This window comes from Staurois parvus, unplaced genomic scaffold (assembly GCF_062004578.1).
Source record: "Staurois parvus isolate SC_StPar_1 unplaced genomic scaffold, SC_StPar_1.0 ptg000639l, whole genome shotgun sequence".
Lineage (NCBI taxonomy): Eukaryota > Metazoa > Chordata > Amphibia > Anura > Ranidae > Staurois > Staurois parvus.
In genome coordinates this window covers 2,926,928-2,949,428 of record NW_028318435.1, presented here as the reverse complement: position 1 = coordinate 2,949,428, position 22,501 = coordinate 2,926,928, and the positions used below count along the sequence as shown (strand labels likewise).

The 22,501-nt window shown below is 43.0% G+C and overlaps 1 protein-coding gene across 2 annotated transcripts in view; it reads right to left on the bottom strand.

Annotated features, from left to right (window-relative positions):
- The window catches only part of MGAT4D (MGAT4 family member D), a 189,547-nt gene that overhangs the window by 38,291 nt on the left and 128,755 nt on the right, over positions 1-22,501 (bottom strand). For both annotated transcript variants that reach the window (XM_089693886.1, XM_089693887.1), the window contains exons 9-13: positions 21,771-21,901; positions 16,174-16,281; positions 15,278-15,471; positions 11,091-11,169; positions 4,395-4,452 (exon numbers count right to left, since the gene is read on the bottom strand). In XM_089693886.1, the coding sequence (XP_089550012.1) occupies positions 4,395-4,452; positions 11,091-11,169; positions 15,278-15,471; positions 16,174-16,281; positions 21,771-21,901 (570 nt within the window). The remainder of the gene's footprint in view (positions 1-4,394; positions 4,453-11,090; positions 11,170-15,277; positions 15,472-16,173; positions 16,282-21,770; positions 21,902-22,501) is intronic.

Here is a 22,501-nt window from a genome sequence, read left to right as displayed (position 1 = left end):
TCTCACAGGAGGTGCAGACTGAACAGGGCCAAAGAGACAGAGGGAATGGTGCCATCAGGAATCCAGGGGTCAGCTAGAGTCAGGACATCCCCGGTAGTCTCGGTCCCCAAACAGGATCAGATGACCAGACTTTGTGAGGACCTTGGGAAACTGAGCGCCAGCCCTGTGGTTGTGGCCTACCCCATGCCCAGGAGCCATGAGGTAATGAAGCATCCGGAAGGGGCCCGCTGTCTAACCATCATGGACCTGAGCAGAGGGTCTGGGCCACCACCTCTAACCCAGGAGGCTCAGGATGAGTCAGCCTTCACCACCCCTTGTGGCTTGCCTGAATTTCCGGGACAGCTACTTGGGGTTGAGAATGCACCAACCACCTCCCCAGGGGTCAGGAATGGCCTACAATGTGGAATGGGACTGGGTGCAGTTGCCCACTTTAGGGGCCTTGCGGTGTTCGGCCCTGTCTGGGAAGAGCAACTGGGCCCCTGTCATTAGTCAGGAGCGAACTGCCCGTGCCTAGTCTGACAGTTGAGAATGGTAACTGTCAGAGGGGCATGTCAGTGGTTCAGTTTTGGGAACCACCGGTAGGAAGAGACCCCCAGAGGTCTGGGAATGGGGAGACTGAGGCAGTTATGGCCTGGCCGACTCCCAAGGTCAAGAAGCAGGTTTCATCAGTCTTGGATGCAGCTGGCTACGGTAAGACGCCTGGGTGCAACTATCATGGCTCAGCTTGACCCGTGACTGACCTAGCAGACAGGGAACTGACGGAACTGGTGTCCTGGATGCTAGCAGGTAAAGAGGACTGTTCATCTTGGACGAAGGTACCTGTGGACCCATCTGGGCAGCGTTTTCCAGAATTCGCCTGTCCGGTGCACACAGGCGCCACTACCTTCGGGTCAGATGTAGTCCTGGTTCAGAGGAAGGAGATGGGAGAGGGAAAGCTCATTCTCTACCTCGACAAAAAGCTACATCTCAATATGTTAGCAGATGACACCCCTGAGCTGAAGTGTTTTGTGAACAGGTGGGCACCCCAGCAGTCGCCACGATATCCAGATAGTCACAGCCGACTAGTGCTCCCCCGTGACCACTCCCTTGGAACAACGGAAGAAACCTGGTTCCCCCACAGTGCAATGGCATCCTGTCAACCCAAGGTGAACCTCTGGGCAGAGGTCGGTTGCGTCAGGAGGGAAATTGTAGTCACCTCCCATGCAACCACCTGAGGGGGGAGGTGTCACAATCATGCACACAGAGATGGGCGCAGTCATCCATTCTGCTCCAAACAACTACATTTTGGTATTTCTCTTAAACTCCCAAATCAGTCTCCTTCCTCCGATTTCCCCCCTCCCTCAGGAATGCAAGCAGCTTATGATGCTGAGCCCTGCCTAACAATTCCTCTGCCAAATAAGGTAGGGAAGATACTAGTTGATGTTGTGTAGAAAAAGTAGCTGTTAGTTTTTGTGAGGAGTCAGACAACTGAGGACCGTCTCGATACAACATCTATCGGACAGAAAGCAAAGGAGAATCTCGCGGCAACAACGAAACCTAATGCGAGACCAGAAATCCCTTTTTTAGCTCATCAGACTCGACACTGCTTAACTCTAGGCATTTATTTGGCAAGTACTTATTTACCTAAACTTCTTTCTGTTATCTGTTTGCTGTGCTCTGTATATATATATATATATATATATACAGTCAGGTCCATAAATATTGGGACATCGACACAATTCTAACATTTTTGGCTCTATACACCACCACAATGGATTTGAAATGAAACAAACAAGATGTGCTTTAACTGCAGACTGTCAGCTTTAATTTGAGGGTATTTACATCCAAATCAGGTAAACGGTGTAGAAATTACAACAGTTTGCATATGTGCCTCCCACTTGTTAAGGGACCAAAAGTAATGGGACAGAATAATAATCACATTGATGTTGTGTAGAAAAAGAAGCTGTTAGTTTTTGTGAGGAGTCAGACAAGTGAGGACAGTCTGGATACATCTATCGGACAGAAAGCAAAGGAGAATCTCGCGGCAACAACGAAACCCAATGCGAGACCAGAAATCCCTTTTTTGGCTCATCAGACTCGACACTGCTTAACTCTAGGCATTTATTTGGCAAGTACTTATTTACCTAAACTTCTGTTATCTGTTTGCTGTGCTGTTGTGCTCTGTTTGTTTATTTATATATATATATATATATATATATATATATGTGTGTGTTACATCTTCTTTCTGTAAATATTCGTACTGCACCCTTTTACCCTTTTGGTAATAAATCTTACATTCTGAAAGTGTTGAATAGTTTCTATAGCTCTTAATTGCAATTTACGAATCCCTGCCTACTATGAGTATTTAACCCTCTGTATAACCGGTCTGTTGAGATAGCGGGATAGTGATGGTTAACCAATCATCCTAATGTATTGCTGAGTTTCCTCTTTCTCTGTATAAGGAGGTGGTGGCAGTGTGAAGGGTTAATTGCGTAATTAACCTGACCCAGTAACAATCACATTCAGGCTGCCGGTACATCGATTGTGGTCCAATTAACAGGAACATTGGTGTGCAGGGTGCAGCTGGGTGTGGCATTGTTACGCACGTGATAGCGCGGTTTTAGATTGGCTAGTCCTTCGGTCACGAGTTTGGTGAGAAGGGCTGGGGTCTGACGCCGCGCCCATCACAGGTTATGTTTACCAAAGAAATGTAGCATATTACATTTTGGTCTATCTTTGCCCAATATTTTAGTCTTTTTTCATTTATATAGCAAAAAACTAAATAAAAAAAACAAACACAGTGGTGATAAAATACTACCAAAAGAAAATGAATGTGTCATAATATGCAATCATGCTGTGCATACCTGCACATTATGGTAAGAGCTCACCTCCACCGAATTTAGTTTTTCTATAACCAGTATTGCTTCTTGTATCCATGCAGATGATTTTTTCCCCATAATGGTTTAAAGCTGGCCATAGATTAAAGCGAATGCACGAAGTTAAAAAAAAACAAAACGAACAGCTCCCTCCATTCTGTACAAGAGAGGTGGAGTCCAGCTGGATTAAAATTTCAATCCATCTATGGGCAGTTTCACCTTTTCTTTTTACGTGGTATTTCTGTGTGTAGACAGCCACAGTGGGAGAGGTACACAGTTTTGCTTCTATAATGTCAGAACTGCCCCCCATGACTAGTGATTGAGTGGATGACAGGTGAGACAATATTAAAAGACTAGCAAAAAAGATGCAGAAGGCACAAATCAATGTATGAAGTAGAGAGATCCTTGCATTGCACATACAGCTTCCTCTCCAGCAAGGAAAACAGTGAGCAGCACAGTAGACACACCAAATACAGATTTGTAGTCAGAGATGGTACCTTAACCCTTTTCCTGCTAGAGCATTTTTTTTTGTTTTTTGCACACACAAAATTTTTTCAAAAAGCAGAGACCCTTGAGAATAAAATGGTGGCAGCTCCAATGTTCAACGTCACATGATATTAGCACAACAGTTTATAAAACGCAAAAAGGCTGTAAAAAATACCCCAACATTAATTTTAGGGCACAAACGCAATATATTACTTAATTTTTTAATTAAATAAAATGTAGGGTTGAGCTGATTAAATAGATACCAAACATTTCAAGCCTTAAAACCGTGTGCACCTGTGAAACTTAGGCATCGCTTTAAAGGCCCTACAGGACATCACTTTAGAATTATGGCCCTAGAATTATTGCATGGCGATAAGTAACACGTGTAGCACAATCAATGCTTTTCCCTCTACTAAAACTAACAGAGCACAGATGGCATTTGTTAGCATATTCCCCATCCACAGTGGCTGGGAAAAGTCACAGTCGAAATCCGCTTACAGGTCTTACTAGGTAGGATCTCCCACCCTCTGCCCAATGGCACCTGCCCTGAAGGTCCAGGGTATGCTGGTTGGACAGTGGAGCCCAAGAAATATAACAGGGGGCCTGCACTACTGGGAGTGTACCTATAAAGCTGCTCAATCGCTTCCATCTGACAAATGGCTTGTCAGATTTGCCCACATTTCCAGCTGAAGAGTGCCCATGCACATGAAGTGCACTACTATTTTTCAAGATTAATTCAAGAAAAAAGGTAGAATTTTAAGGGTACTACTTAACCACAGTTAACACTTCTAGATGTTTTCTATAAGATGAGTTCACTTAAAGATTTTGCCAAGATTTACTTGTGAGATATGAATTTGGGACTGTGATTGCCTTGGTCAAGGTTTAGGTCAACAGATGTTTTGTTTTTATTGTAACCTCATAACTAGGAAGAAACTAGACCAAGGACAAGAAGGTTGTGGAAGGTGGTAGACATAGAATAGCAAAATCAATGTTTACATTGGAATGAACATTGTCTGCTCACATATTAGAAAGCTGAAGAGAACCATTGTTTACCTATTGGTATGAATCCATCTTCATCTGTTTGCAGAGCTTCTGGAAGATTGTTAACCTTCTGAAAAAAAATCTGCATGATTAATATAGCCAGTATTAGAAATAAAACAAAAATCTAAACATTTTAGATTTACATTTATGTGATATGTCAGATTTTGTTTCAGGATTTATTCAAATTTTAATAACTGCAATCTGAGAGTTTTCCTCACTGCATATGTTTTAAGTAGATTATTGAGATGTAGTTCCTCATATCACAGTATGTAGTTGATTGTAAATTTAGCTGCTCTTATGCAAAATCTGACGTAAATTTCCAACAGTCAAGAGTTATTACAGCAGCAGTGGCATCCACAATCAAGTATAATAATCCTCTGTAAATTTGTTAAAAGAATTTGCATGTTTATTAGCGTATATGGATAATGGTAGAATGCATATAACCCTATATATGTGGTTATATTTTTGAAGCCCGGTGTTACAAGGAACAATTGGCCAAATAATCCTTCCTTGTAACCTAAATACAATGGAAATGGCAAACAAAAAAAATCTGTCGGTTGCACATGCAACATTTCGCTATAGAGTAAGAGAAAAGCAAAAATGGCATACAATCAATTTTGTCAGCAATTTGGACAGGTTGTTAGCATGCTCACTGTAAGGTGTACATAACTAAACATTTATATCTTAAATTATCATAGCCCGGGGTCATAAACCCTAAGTCAACTGAGGTGGCCACCTTTTTCCAAGATTTTTGCAATCTTCCTGACCACCATCCTACCCAAAATTCTAAACACAGTTATTTCTATTTTCTATTAGCTCATGGACTCGACTCTTCTGAAACTTCAATTCCTGATAAGAAACTCCATGGAGCTTCCTGTCTCCAAGGAAGTAATTCTTAGAGCTTCTAAAACTATGCCTATAACCTCAGGAAAGGCTCTTGGTCCAGATGAACTTACCCAATTACACAACAAAACATTCCAACAAACATCTACCTGGTTTGCCAGGGTATATAACTTTATAATGCAGGGTCAGACTGTTTCCACATATACCCTACATGCCCATAAGGTAGTGCTAAAAGAATTCAAGAATCCATTGCTCTTGCTCATATTATAGACCAATCTCCCTTTTGAATAGAAATCCTAAACCCTTGCAAAGATTCAAGCAAACCACCTTGTCCCTCATCTAGCTTGGATCATCCATCATGATCAGATAGGTTGCATGCTCTGTAGAGAAGCTGGTGACACTACCTGTGGAGCCCTCAATCTTATCCGCATGTTGGAGTCCATCCCTACTTTAATTTTTATTGGCCAATGCAGAGAAGGTCTTTGACAGGTTAGGCAGGAGATTCTTAAAGCAAAAACTCACTCACATAGGGCTGGGGGAAAACCGGCGTTATATTTGACTCCAGTCACAGCAGTGAAGGTGAATAAAGCCATTTCACAGGACTTTACAATAGCTAATGGAAAATGCAAGAGATGCCCACTCTCTCCCCTCTATTTTTATATTGACACTCGAATCCCTATTACGGCATGCAAGGGTCAACCCTAATGTTATGGAGGGGCGGAAAACACAACAAAAAGTTGCTGCCTACACAGTTGCTCTATTACAGTATTTTTCATTAACAAGATGGACTTACTATCTTTAACCTACTCCTGGAAACGTATTCCAAACTTTCCAACTACAAAATCAATGTAATATATTTGCAAGCATTAAACATTGTTATTTCCTACTTTTGGCTAAATTCTATTAAATCTAGTTTTACATTTAGGTGTACAAATGGGAAAATCAGATGCCTTCGGGTTCACATTACCTCAATTATTAAAGATATCTTTAGGGAAAAAATTCCAACCTCTTCAAATTGATCTTCAAAAGGTGGAAGCCATTCACACATGTAGTTCTGGAGAAATAATATCATCAAAATGCACATACCCCCACCCCAAATCTTCTCGAAATCATTCCAGTTCATATTCCTCCTACCTTTTTGAGAATGGTGAAGCATGAGTTTGTCCAGTTTTTGTGGCCAGACTGGACCCCAAGAATAACTAATGCAGCTTTATTTCTGCAGAACCACAGGGAGGTATTGGCCTACCCAGTCCAATCGAATACAACCAAGTTGCGTAATTCTTAAGGACCAATGATTGGTGCCAACATGCATCAGGCAAGGACTGGAAGGCTCTTCCTTCCTCTCCAGGCACTTCGGCAACTCCCCACAACTAGTCATGTAATCATGACCCCCCCCCCCCCTAAATACTGCATGTCCTACTATATACATACACACACGCATTTTTATATATATATATATATATATATATATATATATATATATATATGTATATATATACATACACACATACATACACTGTACACATATATACACACACATACCGTATTTTCCGGCGTATAAGACGACTGGGCGTATAAGACGACCCCCCTACTTTTCCTGTTAAAATATAGGGTTTGGGCTATACTCGCCGTATAAGACTACCCCCCTCTTCCAACCAATCACGGCAAGCAATGTACCAGTATTTTCTGTGCACACTGTGCACACTGCATACAAAGCCTGCTTGGATTGGGTGGGTCAGCTCTCCCTGCCTGCCCAGCCCTGACTGTCTCCAAGATACCATAAATTGCACAGAACTGCCACAGACATTATAATATTAATAATTACCGTATCTCATAGCAGTTAAGGGGACAAGGTCGGATGCAGCAGTACCATACCGGTACTTCCGAGCTGACACTTCTGCACATGTCTAGGGCAGCAGTAGACGATCACTGATCACCATTCCTCGCAGAACTGCATGAGACGTCGGATGCAGCCGTTCAGTGCTCGATTGATCGTGACTGAAACTGTGACATGCGCAGAATCACTGTGTATCCCTTCTCTGCATATCACAGTTTCAGTCAAGCTCAATCGAGCACTGCTGCATCCGACGTCTCATGCAGTTCTGCGAGCTACGGTGATCCGCGATCGTCTACTGCTGCCGAAGACATGCGCAGTAGCGTCAACCCGGAAGTACGGTAAGGTTTCAGCACAGCACCCGGCGTATAAGACGACCCCCGACTTTGTAGACGATTTCCAGGGGTTAAAATGTCGTCTTATACGCCGGAAAATACGGTACATACATATGATACACACACTTATACACACTGGTAACCTGGATATCCCCCTAGGTTTACAAGATCCACTATTTCAGCCTGTCCATCATAATCAAGACTTCCTTTCCTGGGAACGTTGGAAAATCATAGCAGAAATACAAACTGCAATTGATCCTCAGTTCTTATTCTGGCAAGCTATGCAAGCAGGAAATTTTCTTCTTTCCCTGAGGTCCAATCGGTCAGACCTTTGGCAACACACTACATTTAAAACTATCCTTAACCACTTCCTGTCCGGACACTTTTACCCCCTTCCTGTCCAGGGCAATTTTCAGCTTTCAGTGCTATCACACTTTGAATGACAATTGCGCGGTCATGCAATACTGTACCCATATGAATTTTTTACCATTTTTTTGAGACAGATAAAGCTTTATTTTGGTGGTATTTATTCACCGCTGGGATTTTTATTTTTTTTACTATGTACTATGTTTTGAAAAAAAGTGTTTTTTTAATAAAATTTTGCAAATAAATAATATTTCATCATAAATCTTGGCCAAAATTGATTCCGTTATTTTTTTAGTAAAAAAAAAAAATCCAAATTAGTTTATAACCAAAAATTATAATTTTTAAACATTTTTTTTACATTTTTATTTTTTTTATATTATTTATTTTTTTTTTTTTTACATACTGTCACCCTAGCAGTACAGTGTCAACATGGTGACACTGTACTACTTGTGGGGGGGTGATGAAAATTTTTTTTTTTTTTACACCGATTGCTTTTACACCCATATAGGATGTAAAAGCAATCATTTCTCTTTCTCTCTGTCTGCATTCTTGCAGCCATTGAGAAGTACTGAGTGAGCTGTGATTGCTCACAGCTTGTCACATGGTACAAGGCTGTTGTGAATAGCCTTGTACCATGTGACCTCTGTGATCATTCACAGATTTCACACGTAGTAAGCAATGATGTCACAAGTGACATCTTGCTTACTACTTTGCATGTGATCACTGATTCGCCAATCAGTGATCACATGATCGAGATCTCGTACAGAGGTCCCGTCCGACAATCGGTGTTTCACTGTGTCCGGAGGACACAGCGGGCACCGGATCGTGGTGGTGCACACTCCCAGGGAGCGCGCACAGCTAGAAAAGGCGGGTGCCGTTTAGGAACGGCAACCCGCCCCTGGACTGCCACCGCCCTGCCGTTTATAAACAGCAGGCGGACGGCAAGAGGTTAAGAATTTATCTCCCCTCCAGCATGCCCTCTGTATTTCTTACACCACTCTGCCTCCTTCCTTCTTATTTAGGTGGGAGAAAAACCTTAACCATCAATTCACTCCAGAATAACGGAATTAAATGCTACATTTTGCATGTAAATATTCTATTTCAAGTAGTCCGGATAGAAGCTTTATACCAAGAGGTACAGGGTCCCTGCAAGACTACACTAAATGTTCTTCAAGGCCAACCCTAAACTCCATATCTTGTTAAGTACAGTACAAGACAAAGGCTGAATATTCATAGACCCTATCACTGGCAATGTTATTGGAGGGCAAACTCACTGGGCATCACCTCACTTCGTGAGTCTTCAGTTTTGTAGCATGCAATGCACAGTAACATAAGATTAGAAGGAAGGATGTCTAGTGTCCTGTACTGTACTCCAAGAAATGGAATCCACCAGACTAGGAAGTTCCTGGACTGGCTGGACAGGAGCATGGGTACAGACAAATCATGCAAACAGAAAGTTGTGTTGGAGAGGCCTGGAATGAAATTAGGCAAATGGGACAGGCTCAAAAGAGACCACCACAAGATCCAGAACTCTCGAAGAATCTCACAGGGAGGCATCCCTTTGATCTTAAGATCCAACTGAGTTTTGAGAGACTGAGAGTTTGTTTCTCTTTGGCTCTCTGAAGAAAGACTTCTGCTTGGGCAATATGTAGAATACAGTCTAGGTTTCCAGGCAAGTAGAAGGTACGAGAGCAGATATGTGAAAGCTGATCATCAGACCAAAAGCCTGTAAAATCTGAACTGTCTTGTGGACATGTTCAGACTACTGGAAAAGAGAGGAGTCCTTCAGAAGCAGGTCATCTAGATAACCTGTGACCTTGATGCCCTTGAGTTCTGAGAAGAGCCAGAAGAGGTGCAAGTACCTTTGTGAATACTCTAGTAGCAGAAGATAGGACAAAGGGCAGTACAACAAACTGAAAATGAATGTCTCCTACTGCAAAATGTATAAAGTGCTGATAAGGAGGATAAATGGGGATATGAAGATAGGCATTTTGGATGTCTACAAATTGCAAGTATGTTTCTTGTCTAGGAGAGGCAATCACTGACCTTGTAGATTTCAAATTACAATTTCAAATTTGAAGGGATTTTAGATCCAAGACAGGACAAATGCCCCCATAGGGTTTTGGTACCATGAACAGTTTTGAGTCGAAGCCTTTGAACCTGATCTCTAGAAGCACTAGAACAACTATTCCCTGGGACTAGAGATGGTTCAAGGAATTCTACAAATCTGGTTGTGTTTGGGCAGATTTTTGGTTTTAAGGAAAAAAAAAAGCCGTGAAGGGGTACAGCTCTGAACTTTGTTTTACACCCCCTAGAAACCACCAATTGAACCAAAAGGTCTGAGACTTCCATGACCAAGAGACAGGCAAGTTGTAACAGACATTCCCCTATTCTTAAGAGTGAGAACAGCCCTTTTATTGGGAAAAGTGCTTTGGGGTAGACTTTGTTGGTTTTGTGGGCAAGTCTGAAATGAAGGGCTGAACTTGGGCTTGGAAGCATTCAGATTCTGTGCTTTTAGAGCAGGTAGACGCTCCCAAGGAATGGGATTTTGGAACTTTCCTCTGTGGAAGAACAATTTTCCCTTCTGTGACATCTTGTATGAATGTGTCAAATGACTCACCAAACAGACGTCCTCCTTCAAAAGGGAATATATGTAAGGCATCTTTTAGCCAAAAGATTCTGTGCATGTGAATTGAAGTCAGAACTATTCTGGTTGTGTCATAACTTGTTCTAGAGTATGCATAGATGCAGCCTCTGATGACAACACGTCGATACATGTTAGGCAGAGCCACACTCTGAGTGAAGTTCCCTGCGCTGAGTTCGCTTTGACCCGCAGCCTGTGGTTGCGGCTGGAGGTGGCGGCTTTACTTGTATATGCGCATACCTCCTTAGTGTCTGGCATGACGCATGGCAATGTGAGTGTACCTTTGATGGGTTTTTTAACAAATAATACATTGTTTTACACTATGAAGCCTACACATTGGTTTTCTGTAATGTCACTGGGGAGGGACGTTTCTGAACTGAACAGAGGAAAATTGAGACTAGAACTTAGAAATGATACAATAATAATAATAATGGAAGGACACCCATGGCTTGTATATGAACTGCAAGTTTTAGTCCCATCATTTCAAAGCACATATTAGACACCTCACTAACAGCCTTTGAGCATGTGATCTAAATATACCAGTGAAGAAGGGTTTCAAGTCCACACACACCATGCTTGTGGTCATAACACAAATTACGACAACAGACAATAATTTGGCACCAACTCATTCAACTTCATATACCTCTTCAACACTGTATGTAGACTATTTGCCATATATTACTGACCTCTGCTGGTAAAGCCTGGACAGTGGTGTTAAACAGCTTGTCACCTGGATGTTCTATGTTTCCACTCCTGAATAGAAAACTAAAAAAAAAAAAAAAAAAAAGGTTACAGTAGATCATTCAGTTTTGTTGCTACCATTTTGAAGTTCACTGGAATCTGAGGGACCATATGTGGCTACTGCTATCCACAGGACACATCAATAAATACTCCACACTGCACCTGCATTTTACATTCTACACAAAGTGTGGTGTGGGGTCTGCAGTATCCTTCAAACTGTTCTCAACATAGCACTGCAGAGAAGGCTCCATTATAGAAGGTCACATGACATGCCAAGGACATGCAACCAGCCCCCTCCTTCAGGTACATGAACAAGTCTTTGCTTGCTTCAGAGTCGAAGCAAAGTAGAAAGCACATCTGTAAAGTAGTTGTGCTTTACAAATGTGCTGGAAGATTATTTTGCTTGTAAAGAAGCATTTTCGCTGCACAGCTAAACCTGAATATAGCACATTTCTTTAAAAGAAAACTAAAATAAAAAAAAAAAAAGGACCTTGGAAAAAATGTATCCAAGTTGTTCTGCTATATAAATAAAAAAAATGTCTAGGGATGCTCACGTATGCTTATATTTTAGTAAGATGCAACTCATTTCATAATTAAACCTAATGCACGCAAGGAGTTTACTTGCACATGCGTTTAGTGACATTTAAGTGCATTTAAGCGCATCAAGAATTTGAGCATTAATGAATTTCATTGGAAAAAATATAACATCCAAACATGTCTAAATGCATCTAGCACTTAGGACCGTTTAGACGCATTTACATGTGTTTAGGTGCATTCAGTGGTTTTTCTGCTCTTCATCTCCTATCCTGAATGCTTTTTTTTGTTGGGCTGTAAACACTCCACTTGTAACACACCTGTAAATTCTTATGTGTGCATGGACAGATGGGTTAACATAAAGAAAAAAAAAAATCACCAAACACCTGAAAAAGAGGTGTTGCAGCCCTGGTTCACACTGATGTGGTGCAGAACTCACACTGGTTTCTGTGCGACTACCACACTGCATCACAATCACACTCCGTTCATTGGAACCGCTGCAGGTGTGTATTTTAAGTTAACACCCCAAAAACGGTTTGCAAAACACGGTGCGATGTGCAGAATCAGATCACATGAGTGTGAACACCCATGCGATCTGATTCTGGTGGGGACAAAAAAAAAAAAAAGAAAAAAAAAAAAAAAAAAAAAAAAAAAGAGTCCTGCACTATTTTTATGTGGATGCAGTGCAATTTCAGCCATACAAAATGTATGAAATCGCATGTGATTTGCACAGGAATGCAGTGCAGTTACTGAGGAAATCACATATGATGTGCTGCACCGCATCAGTGTGAACCAGGGCTCAAAGTACATGGCGCCTTTAGTTTTCTTTTTAGGCTTTTTTCCTTTATATTCACCTTGTGATCCTGCCAGTAAGTCTGTTGTTTTTAAACAGACCAAGCTGTCCTGCAGATGTAAAAGTTAGAGGGTTGAGGCAAACCATTTAACATTTACAGGGTTGCTTATAATGATCAGTTATTTATTAATGTAAAACCATTATCTTAAAAGAAAAGGTTACTGTAACTGCTTAAAAAAGTGTTAGCTGGAATTTAGCTTCAATTTGTTTAGTGTATCTAAATTTGCCAGTACATCTAACACTCCCCTAATGCAGGTAATGTGTTAGTGGCTTGATCACCAAGTGAAAGCAGAGGGGGAAAAAGCCTAAATGAAAACGAATGCAGCCACTAAATTTAATGATTGGTAAGTTGCAATATGTTAGATTTTTGGTTTAGGGTTTAATACCGCTTTAAGTATTTACATACTCTTAACAAGCAGTTAATTAGCTTTAAAAGCAAGCTTTCATGTTACACATGCATTGTTGTTTATCTTTAAATAATGTAGTTCCACCCTCTTTTCAGTGTGTCCAGTTCTGAAATAAAGATGGCCTTTAACACCCACACATGCCACACATGTTGCTAGGTGGCCAAAATTTGTGTGTTGAGAGCGTGCTCACTGTGCACTCCCAGCACAAAGACCAGGCTGTGAAAGACTAAAGTCCAGACTAAAGAATGGTAGCCAACTGGACTGTGTTCTGATCGCGCGACTACTGTTGCAGTGGTCACATAGTCGCCAATCTTTCCCACCCCCTGAGTGTTCAGATCTGTTTAAAGGGATGCCGGGGCGAGTGGAAAGGGCTTATTATCCTGACTTTTTTTGTCCAGATCTATTACATTTACTTTTTTCAACAAATAACCATAGCCGATCAGGTATTGCTAAACTTCCTTTGACAGTGCAGGCATAGATGCCAAACCTTCTCTGCCACAGTCACCTTTTCAGCCACTTCTCCTGCTTGGTTCATAATAGGATGCATTGTCATTTGGCACTTTTCACCAACGTATCCATATAATCTTGGTTTCTGGGCATCCATTAACACCCAGGATCGTCATACACCATTCTTCTGCATTGGTGAATGGACAAAAGAATTATTAATGCTTACAAAACATTTACCTACAAATAAACTTGTCCTCTGAGGCAACAATTGTGAAGCTCAGTCACCTTCACATGCGCACATGCGGCTGCCCATTGCTAATGTTGGCGCCAATCAGACTATTTAAACCCAGCAGCACTATTAGCCTGTGCTGTCTGATCTGCAGCTCCCCTCCTGTATTCCTGTGCCTGTTCCTGTGAGTAACCCGGCTTGCTTCTTGGACCCAACCTCTGCCTTCTGTCTCTGCTTGATCTGCTCCCACCATCACTGACCTTGGCTTGTGACCCGACCATTCTTCTGCCTGCTGTTTATGCCTGATCCGCTTATCTGTTACCGACCCAGCCTGTCTGACCCTGCATACAGCGTGCTACACTGCTCTGCCACCAGCCAGTCCAGCTGTGATGTCTGCCTGGTACCAGCCTGCTCCACTGCCTGCCTGCTCTGCTACCAGCCTGTCCCGCTGTGATGCTTGCCTGCTACCAGCCTGCTCTGTTGCCAGCCGGTCCAGTCATTCCATCTGCCAGCAAAGTGCCAACAATTTTTGCACAGACTACAGGACTGACCAGGCACTCATACCCAGCCGTGCTCTTGTGGTTGCTGTTCCACCTTCATTGGCCCTCGAGTCGGAGCCATATGAGAGGCCTTCCTCTGCAGTCAGGCTCACAAGCAAGGTACGTGACATACTCATAGAGGGTAATAGTATTTAGTACTACTGTGTGGCATTGATCCAATGCTGCATCTGTCCCCCACCCCCACTTTTAAGACTGAGAACTGAGAGATCAAAGACCACTGCTCACTCAGTTCTCGGTCTTCAGTGAGTAGACCAATGTGAGCTCTGCTCCTCCAGCACTCACTATAGTGCTGAGCTGTGGAGAGGGCAGGAGTGGTTTGCTGACAGGCTGTGCCAGCTGCAAGTCTAGGCATCTGGGTGGAGCCTGGCATTAAAATCAACATCTTTCTTAAGCCTACACTGGCTGAAATCTGGTCAGAGAAGTAGAAGAACTGCTATTCTGTGATCCCCAGTAGAAGCATAGCCAAAATAGCTTTGCATTTATTTCTCCTTTAAGCTGTGTACACATGAAGCTTTTTTTCCATTCAACCAGCAGGCTGAATGATAAAAATAAAACGTACAGATTCCTGCGTCCACACTAGCGATCCACAACAGCAGGAACTCCTGCCCCTGCCAGAATATACCAATCGGCATTACAGTCATTGACTGCAGCAGCTGATCAAATGCTGATTTTCCAGCAGCAGCAGTTGACAGAAGCTGTCAAATGATCGGCATCTATTCAACAGAGTGCTACATACAGATCAAAATCTGTCAGTCTTGCAATGCCTCATGGTACTAGTTCCACCACATGTTGTAGTTCCACCACAGCTGAGTGCCAAGTGCCAAGGTTGCATACCCCTGCACTATAGCAAGCAGGGAAATAGAAGCATATGCAGAATATCTGCTTGAAGGTGTTTATTTATGATGTAGGGCCCTCTTTGGCCGTGTGAATGAGCTCCAACAAGAATTGTGTTTTGGCCTAATACTGACATGGTTTAATACTGACACGAGCAGTTAAACGTGATTACAGTAGTGTAGTACATATACTTGCATTCATTTAAAGTAAAAAAAAAATTAATATTTTTAACATTCTAATTAAAAGCTACATAAAGAATGTCTCTTACCCTTCTAGCAGAATAGGTTCCTCAAACTCAAAGAGGATATAGTCCCCAGCCACAGGAGAAAATGACCAGAAGCACTCCTGGCCCAGGTAAGCTTTTTCAAGGGAGTATTGTTGGTACACTTTCAGACTGGTGCTAAGTTTTGCTGAAGGATTATGATGTGGTTTGTATAGCACTTTCTTGTCAAAATCTTTATCCTGAGCAGCAAGACAAATACATGATGTAAGGTAATGATAAGTAGATCAATTTATTGCAGGCAGTCGAAACAACATAATGCACGATCACAAACCCACACTCTGCTGAATCTATGACATAGAACGACCTTCATAATGTAGTATTAAAATTTAAAACGGTCAGACAGTTCCAGATATTGACTTTATGCTTTCATTCAGCATCAAACAAATAACATTACTTAAAGAAACCCATGCCTATTTCATTTCAAAGAGAGGACGACAGAACCCTAGTACAGATTTCATGTGATTAAACGAACTCAAATTAGCATTTTAAAAAAGCACAAGCAAAAAAAGGACATTTTATTTTTTTCCTAACATTTTTCCCTGAAGCTGGAAATCTGTACAGAGTGAATTATGGAATCTAGTAACTGAACCCCCTCTGGAAATGCTATCTGCCTGGCCTTGACACTCACCAAGAACCAGATTGCAGTTAGTATATGAAATAATAGTCTGCTCTTTTAATCTGCATCTTTTTTTGCATTACTAACTTAAATTCATTGGTGACCAGCATTTTTAATAGGAGAATTCAGCAACGTTAGCCTATAGATTTTCTCAATTTTGTAAAATGTCAACAGATAGCAAGCAATGCAAACTTATAAAAATTGCAAACAAATGCAGATGCAACATTTTAAAGTGTGTGGATGGGAATGGAGCAGCTCATCTCACCTTTAAGTTCTGTATTTTTCCAACTAATGAAGAATGTGTGCCAATATGCTGGAACAGGGAGGGGCGGTACCTGATCCGTAAGTTAGACTTCTGTCGGTCACAGTGTTTCTGGACAGAAAACAACAAAACATTGCTGGAAATTAAAATGGCAGCAGCAACATATATTCTATAAAACTATTGCATGCTTTGGCATTCTAACCTATAGACCGATAACATGCTTAAGTGTGACTAGTTTTACTTTCCTATGACTTTGTCCAAGCTTTGATATAGTGATATTAAGATTTAATAATCTTTTAAACAAGACTGCCGTTTTGCAGTTTCATGTACCTTCTATATGGGCAGTTACCTTTGTTAATCATGTGTCCAAAGCTCAAGTGGGACCAAAAGAAAGAAGTCTATCCCACCACCCACAGGTAGGAAAAACAATGCAGCCTATATTATGTTAGGCAAACAAAACAACCTTGTTGCTCAGAATAAGTACTGTATTTAAACAAAACATAGGATCAACCATCTAAGCAATCTGCTACCAAAGGGATGTAATTCTGACTTATTTTTGTAAATATAGTTTTCACACACACATTTACATTTTTTAGTTATTTAGAAATTGTGGCCTTGTATATATACACGTTCAGGACAAGTTGTCACTATGTAATACTGGATATTACATACTAGGTTAGAATTGATGGTATAGAATAATGTTTATATGCCAATTAAAGAATTATTTTCTACCAACGGTTTTAATTTGTATCATTTAGGTGGTTTCATAGTGTGAGTTCTGTATCAGCTCGGAATGTAAGGCTATCATTTTGCCATGCTTGAGGAAGGACAAACTGGTCTGAAGCTGCTACAACTTTGTTACACATCTGGATTGTGTGTAAGTACTCCTTGATAATGCAATTACTGGACATTCCTTGTATAGCAATTGGTATCTAGATTTGCAATTTTTTCGAAAACTAATAAATCAGGTGAATGGGAAGCAATGGATTTCTTAGGGAAAGAGAAAAAACTTAAAGTGGTTGTAAAGGCCATTGGTTTTTGGCCTTTTTAGAAAAAAACAAAAAACCTTCCATATTCAGCTCACGCACACTCTTGAACCCCCCCAACCCCGCCCCCACCAGGAAAAAAAAAAAAAAAAAATTACCTGAGCCCGATCTTGGTCCAGCACTGTGCCTGAGAACAGCACTCTCTCTCCTCATAGAATATGGAGACAGCAGTGGGAGCCATTAGCTCCTGCTGAAGTCAATCAAATCCTGTGAGGAGGGGGTGGGGCTAAGCCGCACTTGTGTGTCAGTAGATGAACACAGCCCAGCAAGCAAGCGGCTTGCTATAGGAGCACTCGGAAGGGAAGAGGAGCAGAGAGTGCTGGTAGGGGACAGCAAAAGGGGATGTTCGGGGCTGCTCTGAGCAAAACTATAAGTCTATGCAGTGAACATGTAACTGTGGTCTATGATAAAAGGTTTGGGTGGAGGCAGAAAAGTATAAGTGCATTACTTATTATTATTACTATAGGTACTTATAGTATATTATTATATTATTATTATTATATTATTATAGTATTATAGTATATATTATAGTGCTGTCAATTTGCGTGATGCTTTAAAGATATCTATCTATATATTTATATATTGCACAGTCACACCAGTCCCCAACCCTCACAAAGCGTACAATCTAAGGTTCCTATTCATACATACACATACTAGGGCCAATTTAGAAAGGAGCCAATTAACCTACCAGCATGTCTTTGGAGTGTGCTCCTTTAAAGCATATCTATGGTCAAAATGTAAAATCATATTTCCACATTATATTACAATTATTTATAGCCTACTCCTATTAATCTGTAGTCACTATGCCCTGTGTGTAGCACTGCTGTGCCACACATTTCACAGAGTCTGCCTTCTGGACTACAGAGGTTCCAGAAAGGAGGTGTTTCAGGAGGCAGAGCCAGTAGAGAAATTCTAAAATGCGGGCAGCAAGGTACCATGGGATATGTAGTCCTTAGAAATTGAAAAAAAAAAAAAAAACCAGCAGAGGGGAAGCTGCAAATCATGCAGGGAATCAAGGAAGTTTTGGAAAGAGATGACCAGCAGACAGGCAGAACTCACAACATGAAAGAATATTTGTCAAGCTTATATTGGGTTGTCAAATATAATTATTGTTTGTATTACTTTTTCAATGGTGATGTTATAAAATTAAAGTGTATGCTGTGACTATATGCTTTGAGTTGGACTGCAGAGTAGGCACCAACAAACACAGGTTCTTGTGTGTAGTATATGAAAATCAAAGTAACTATTTAAAGTGTTGTAAAACCAACCAATGAAGTTCTTATTTGTTTCTTTTTGAAATGTTAACCACTTGCCAACCTCCCACAGTAATTTTAAGGTGGGCAGGTGGCTTGTACAGGCACTGTCATGTACCTGTATGTTGGCACGGTCAGGAATGGGCTCACCTGCCGTGTGGGCTGCAGTACCGGTGCTTGCCAGCGGGTGTGTCAGGAATGGGCTCACCTGCCGTGTGGGCTGCAGTACCGGTGCTTGCCAGCGGGTGCTTTCAGCAGCCAGGATCTCACTCCTGCAATCAAGCCATCACCTGAGGCTGATTGCAGGAGGTGTATTTAAGCAGTACCAGGCCTGCAATCAGTGCCTTGGTGTTTTCCCATGTGTCCTGTTGTCTGGATCCTGTTTCCTGTATTCCGTCTTCTGCCTGCTTGACCCTCCTGCTTGACTCCTGGATCCCTGACATAACACCAAGGCCAGTCCTGACCAGAAGTGGCTGAACAGGGAAGCCATCTTGGCTTGTTGTTTGTGAAGGATGCATCCTGAGGAGGTTGAGTACTTGTCTCTGCTAGTCTTAGAAGACAGAGAATACGGCTATCAGATTCTGAAGGAGTATGCCAGGGATTAGTTGCTAGAGTGCATGCGGGTTGCTCATTCCCTAGTAGATCAGGGCAGGTTGTTTTCTGAGGTGCAGCCACTGATCCAGGCTTGTGCTGAGTTGCCTCTGTCCAGTACCACTGAAAGCAGGGATGATTTTTCGCCACCATTTAGTATGGATCAAGTAGAGTCACTGGTATGGTTGTTGGAGGATGATCCGGATTGTTTCTTGGAGCATTATTCAGCATGTTCACAACATGTGCTAGTGGATTGTATAAACGCAGTGCAGTCTTTGGTCAGACAGGCTATGTGTAAGTTGAGCTTTGTTCAACCAGTACTACAGACATGGTCAGATTTGTTACACCCAGCCTCAGTCAGCTTGCAACAACCCAGTCCTGCTTCTAATCATTCCTCTGCTCAAAGCTCTCTTCCTCCATTTCCCACAGCACCCCCAGTTACAGCCCAGTATACCCTGCTATCAACCACATGTCAGTACCCTGTTCCCACTCGCTGCACCTATCCTGCCTTTAATCCCGTAAAGAAGTCCTCTGTAGAAACTGCTCTCTTCTCTGTTCCATCCTCCAGCTCTTCTCTGTCTTTAGCTGCTCCCTCCGTTTACAGCCCTGCATTCACTTGCAGTGCTTCAGTAACTAAACCCAAGAAGAAACGAAAATTCTTTCCAACCAGTACCATAATGCCAGTATCCAAATCGGTCAGCCTGCCGTCTGAGAACCCACCTTCTGTTATCCCGCCTGATGACCTGACGCCTACTCTCCAGCCTGATGCCTTGATGCCCGCTGTCCAGCCCGATGGCTTGACGCCTGCTGTCCAGCCCGATGCCTTGATGCCCGCTGTCCTGCCTGATGCCTTGACGCCCGCTGTCCTGCCCGATGCCCATGTCCATTATCCAGCCTGATGCCCCGGTGTCCGTTATCCAGCTTGAGGAACCGATAACTACCACTCGGCCTGATGACCCGGTGCCCGCTGCCCACCCGATGACCCGCTGCCCACTGCCCAGCCCGAGGACCCGGTGCCCGCTGCCCAGACCGATGACCCGACGCCCGCTGTCCTGCCAGATGACCCGACGCCCGCTGTCCTGCCAGATGCCTTGACGCCCGCTGTCCTGCCAGATGACCCGGTGCCCTGCCAGATGACCCGGTGCCCACTGTCCTGCCAGATGACCCAGTGCCCGCTGTCCTGCCAGATGAGCCGGTGCCCACTGTCGAGCTTGATGCCTTGGTGCCCGCTGTTCAGCCTGATGACCCAGTGTCCCCTACCCGACCTGATGACCCTACCCGGCCTGATGATCCTACCCGGCCTGATGATCCTACCCGGCCTGATGACCCTACCCGGCCTGATGACCCTACCCGGCCTGATGACCCTACCCGGCCTGATGACCCTACCCGGCCTGATGACCCTACCCGGCCTGATGACCCTACCCGGCCTGATGACCCTACCCGGCCTGATGACCCTACCCGGCCTGATGACCCTATCCGGCCTGATGACCCTATCCAGCCTGATGACCCTATCCAGCCTGATGATCTGGTGCCTGCTGCCCAGCCTGATGATGCTATCCAGCCTGATGCCCCGGTGTCCGTTATCCAGCCTGATGCCCTGGTGTCCGTTATCCAGCCTAAGGAACCGATAACTACCACTCGGCCTGATGACCCGGTGCCCGCTGCCCAGCCCAATGACCCAGTGCCCGCTGCCCAGCCCGATGATGCGGTGCCCGCTGCCCAGCCCGATGACCCGGGGCCCGCTGCCCAGCCCGATGACCCGGTGGCCGCTGCCCAGCCCGATGTGCCTCTGCCCGCTGCCCAGCCCGATGTGCCTCTGCTCGCTGCCCAGCCCGATGTGCCAGCCCCTGATTCCCAGCCTGCTTCTGGAAATCCTGTGTCCAGCAACCTGCCTTCCTGCGGTCTCCTACAAAAAGATAGGTCTACCAGCAGGAAACCCAACCAGTCTCTTGACTCCGGCAGTGGGATATCCAGCCAGTTACCTGACCCGGGCGGTGGAACATTTTTGCCATTAAGGACTGTTTGGAGCATCCTGAGGCCGCTCCTTGAGGGGGGTACTGTCAGGAATGGGCTCACCTGCCGTGTGGGCTGCAGTACCGGTGCTTGCCAGCGGGTGTGTCAGGAATGGGCTCACTTGCCGTGTGGGCTGCAGTACCGGTGCTTGCCAGCGGGTGCTTTCAGCAGCCAGGATCTCAACTCCTGCAATCAAGCCATCACCTGTTGTACCTTATATGCTCGATTGTTCCTGACCCGACCTGCCTGACCACTCCACCTCTCCAGCCCTGACTACACTTATACATAGTAATATTAGTTTAAGGTTTGGTTTTGTTTGCACTGCGTTTGTTTATTTTGTGCAGCTCTTAATACATTTTATTATTAATTCACCATTTCTGAAGCCTGCTATTTCCCTGTATCAGTCCACACATCTCTGCTCATACCTGGATCCCTGACAGGCACCTTCTTCCAGGAATTTTGTCAGCAGATTTCAGCCGATGACTCATGGCTGAGACCTGCAGGTCGGCTGTGTTTAATAACAGGCCAGAGCCTCCTGTTGACAAAATGTGCCCATACTGCACTTATCAGCCTCATCAGTTCTCAACCCTACCCAGTTCACCTTTTTGGTTTAGAGTAGACACACTTTAATGATGTCTACTTATGTTTGTCTCACTGAAAAGGAAGATCATACTATGTTTACTAATGGTCCACTTACTGCGTCCTTTTCAGGATTGCACACTTTCACCCACAGATAATGATCAAGAAGCCAATCTATGGGCTTATCTTTGTAAAACATTAAGAAGAATTCAACGACATAAGGCAGTTCTTTACACTTGAATAGCTTTCCTGAAACAAGAAAGAAAAATACATAAAATACATTTGAGACATGGAAATGTTAACATTATAAAATACAGAACTGCTGCATTTGTACAACAGAAACTCAGAATGTGAACAAACCTCCATAGGGTGAAAAAAAATCCTGTTACAGGTCAGGTAATGCCACTGATAAGCAAATATCAGATTGTATGCTTGGTGCGACTTGAAATCACATGAAGGAAAATAAAGTACAATATATTCTGTGTGAAGCAATACTTATACAACATAAATATCAAGGATTTACTATATACTATATGGGAACATAAACATCAAGGATTTACTATATACCATATGGGAACCTTTGTACTTTCAACCTTTCTTGCCATTGGTATCTCCTTATCTTTTAAGAATATGAATGGGTGTGTTTGCGTAAGTATCCATTTATGGCAGGTTATTAGCACTTCATGGAAATAATGTAAAGTATCCATTTAGGGGAAACACAAATCTTTACTTTAACTGCAGATGCAAACAAAAGAGAACCAGTATTTGATTCTATACTGATGAACTTCAGTAAGTGATATGGTTTATTCTCAGCCTTTCCATCAACTGTGTGTGACTCAAAGAATGGAT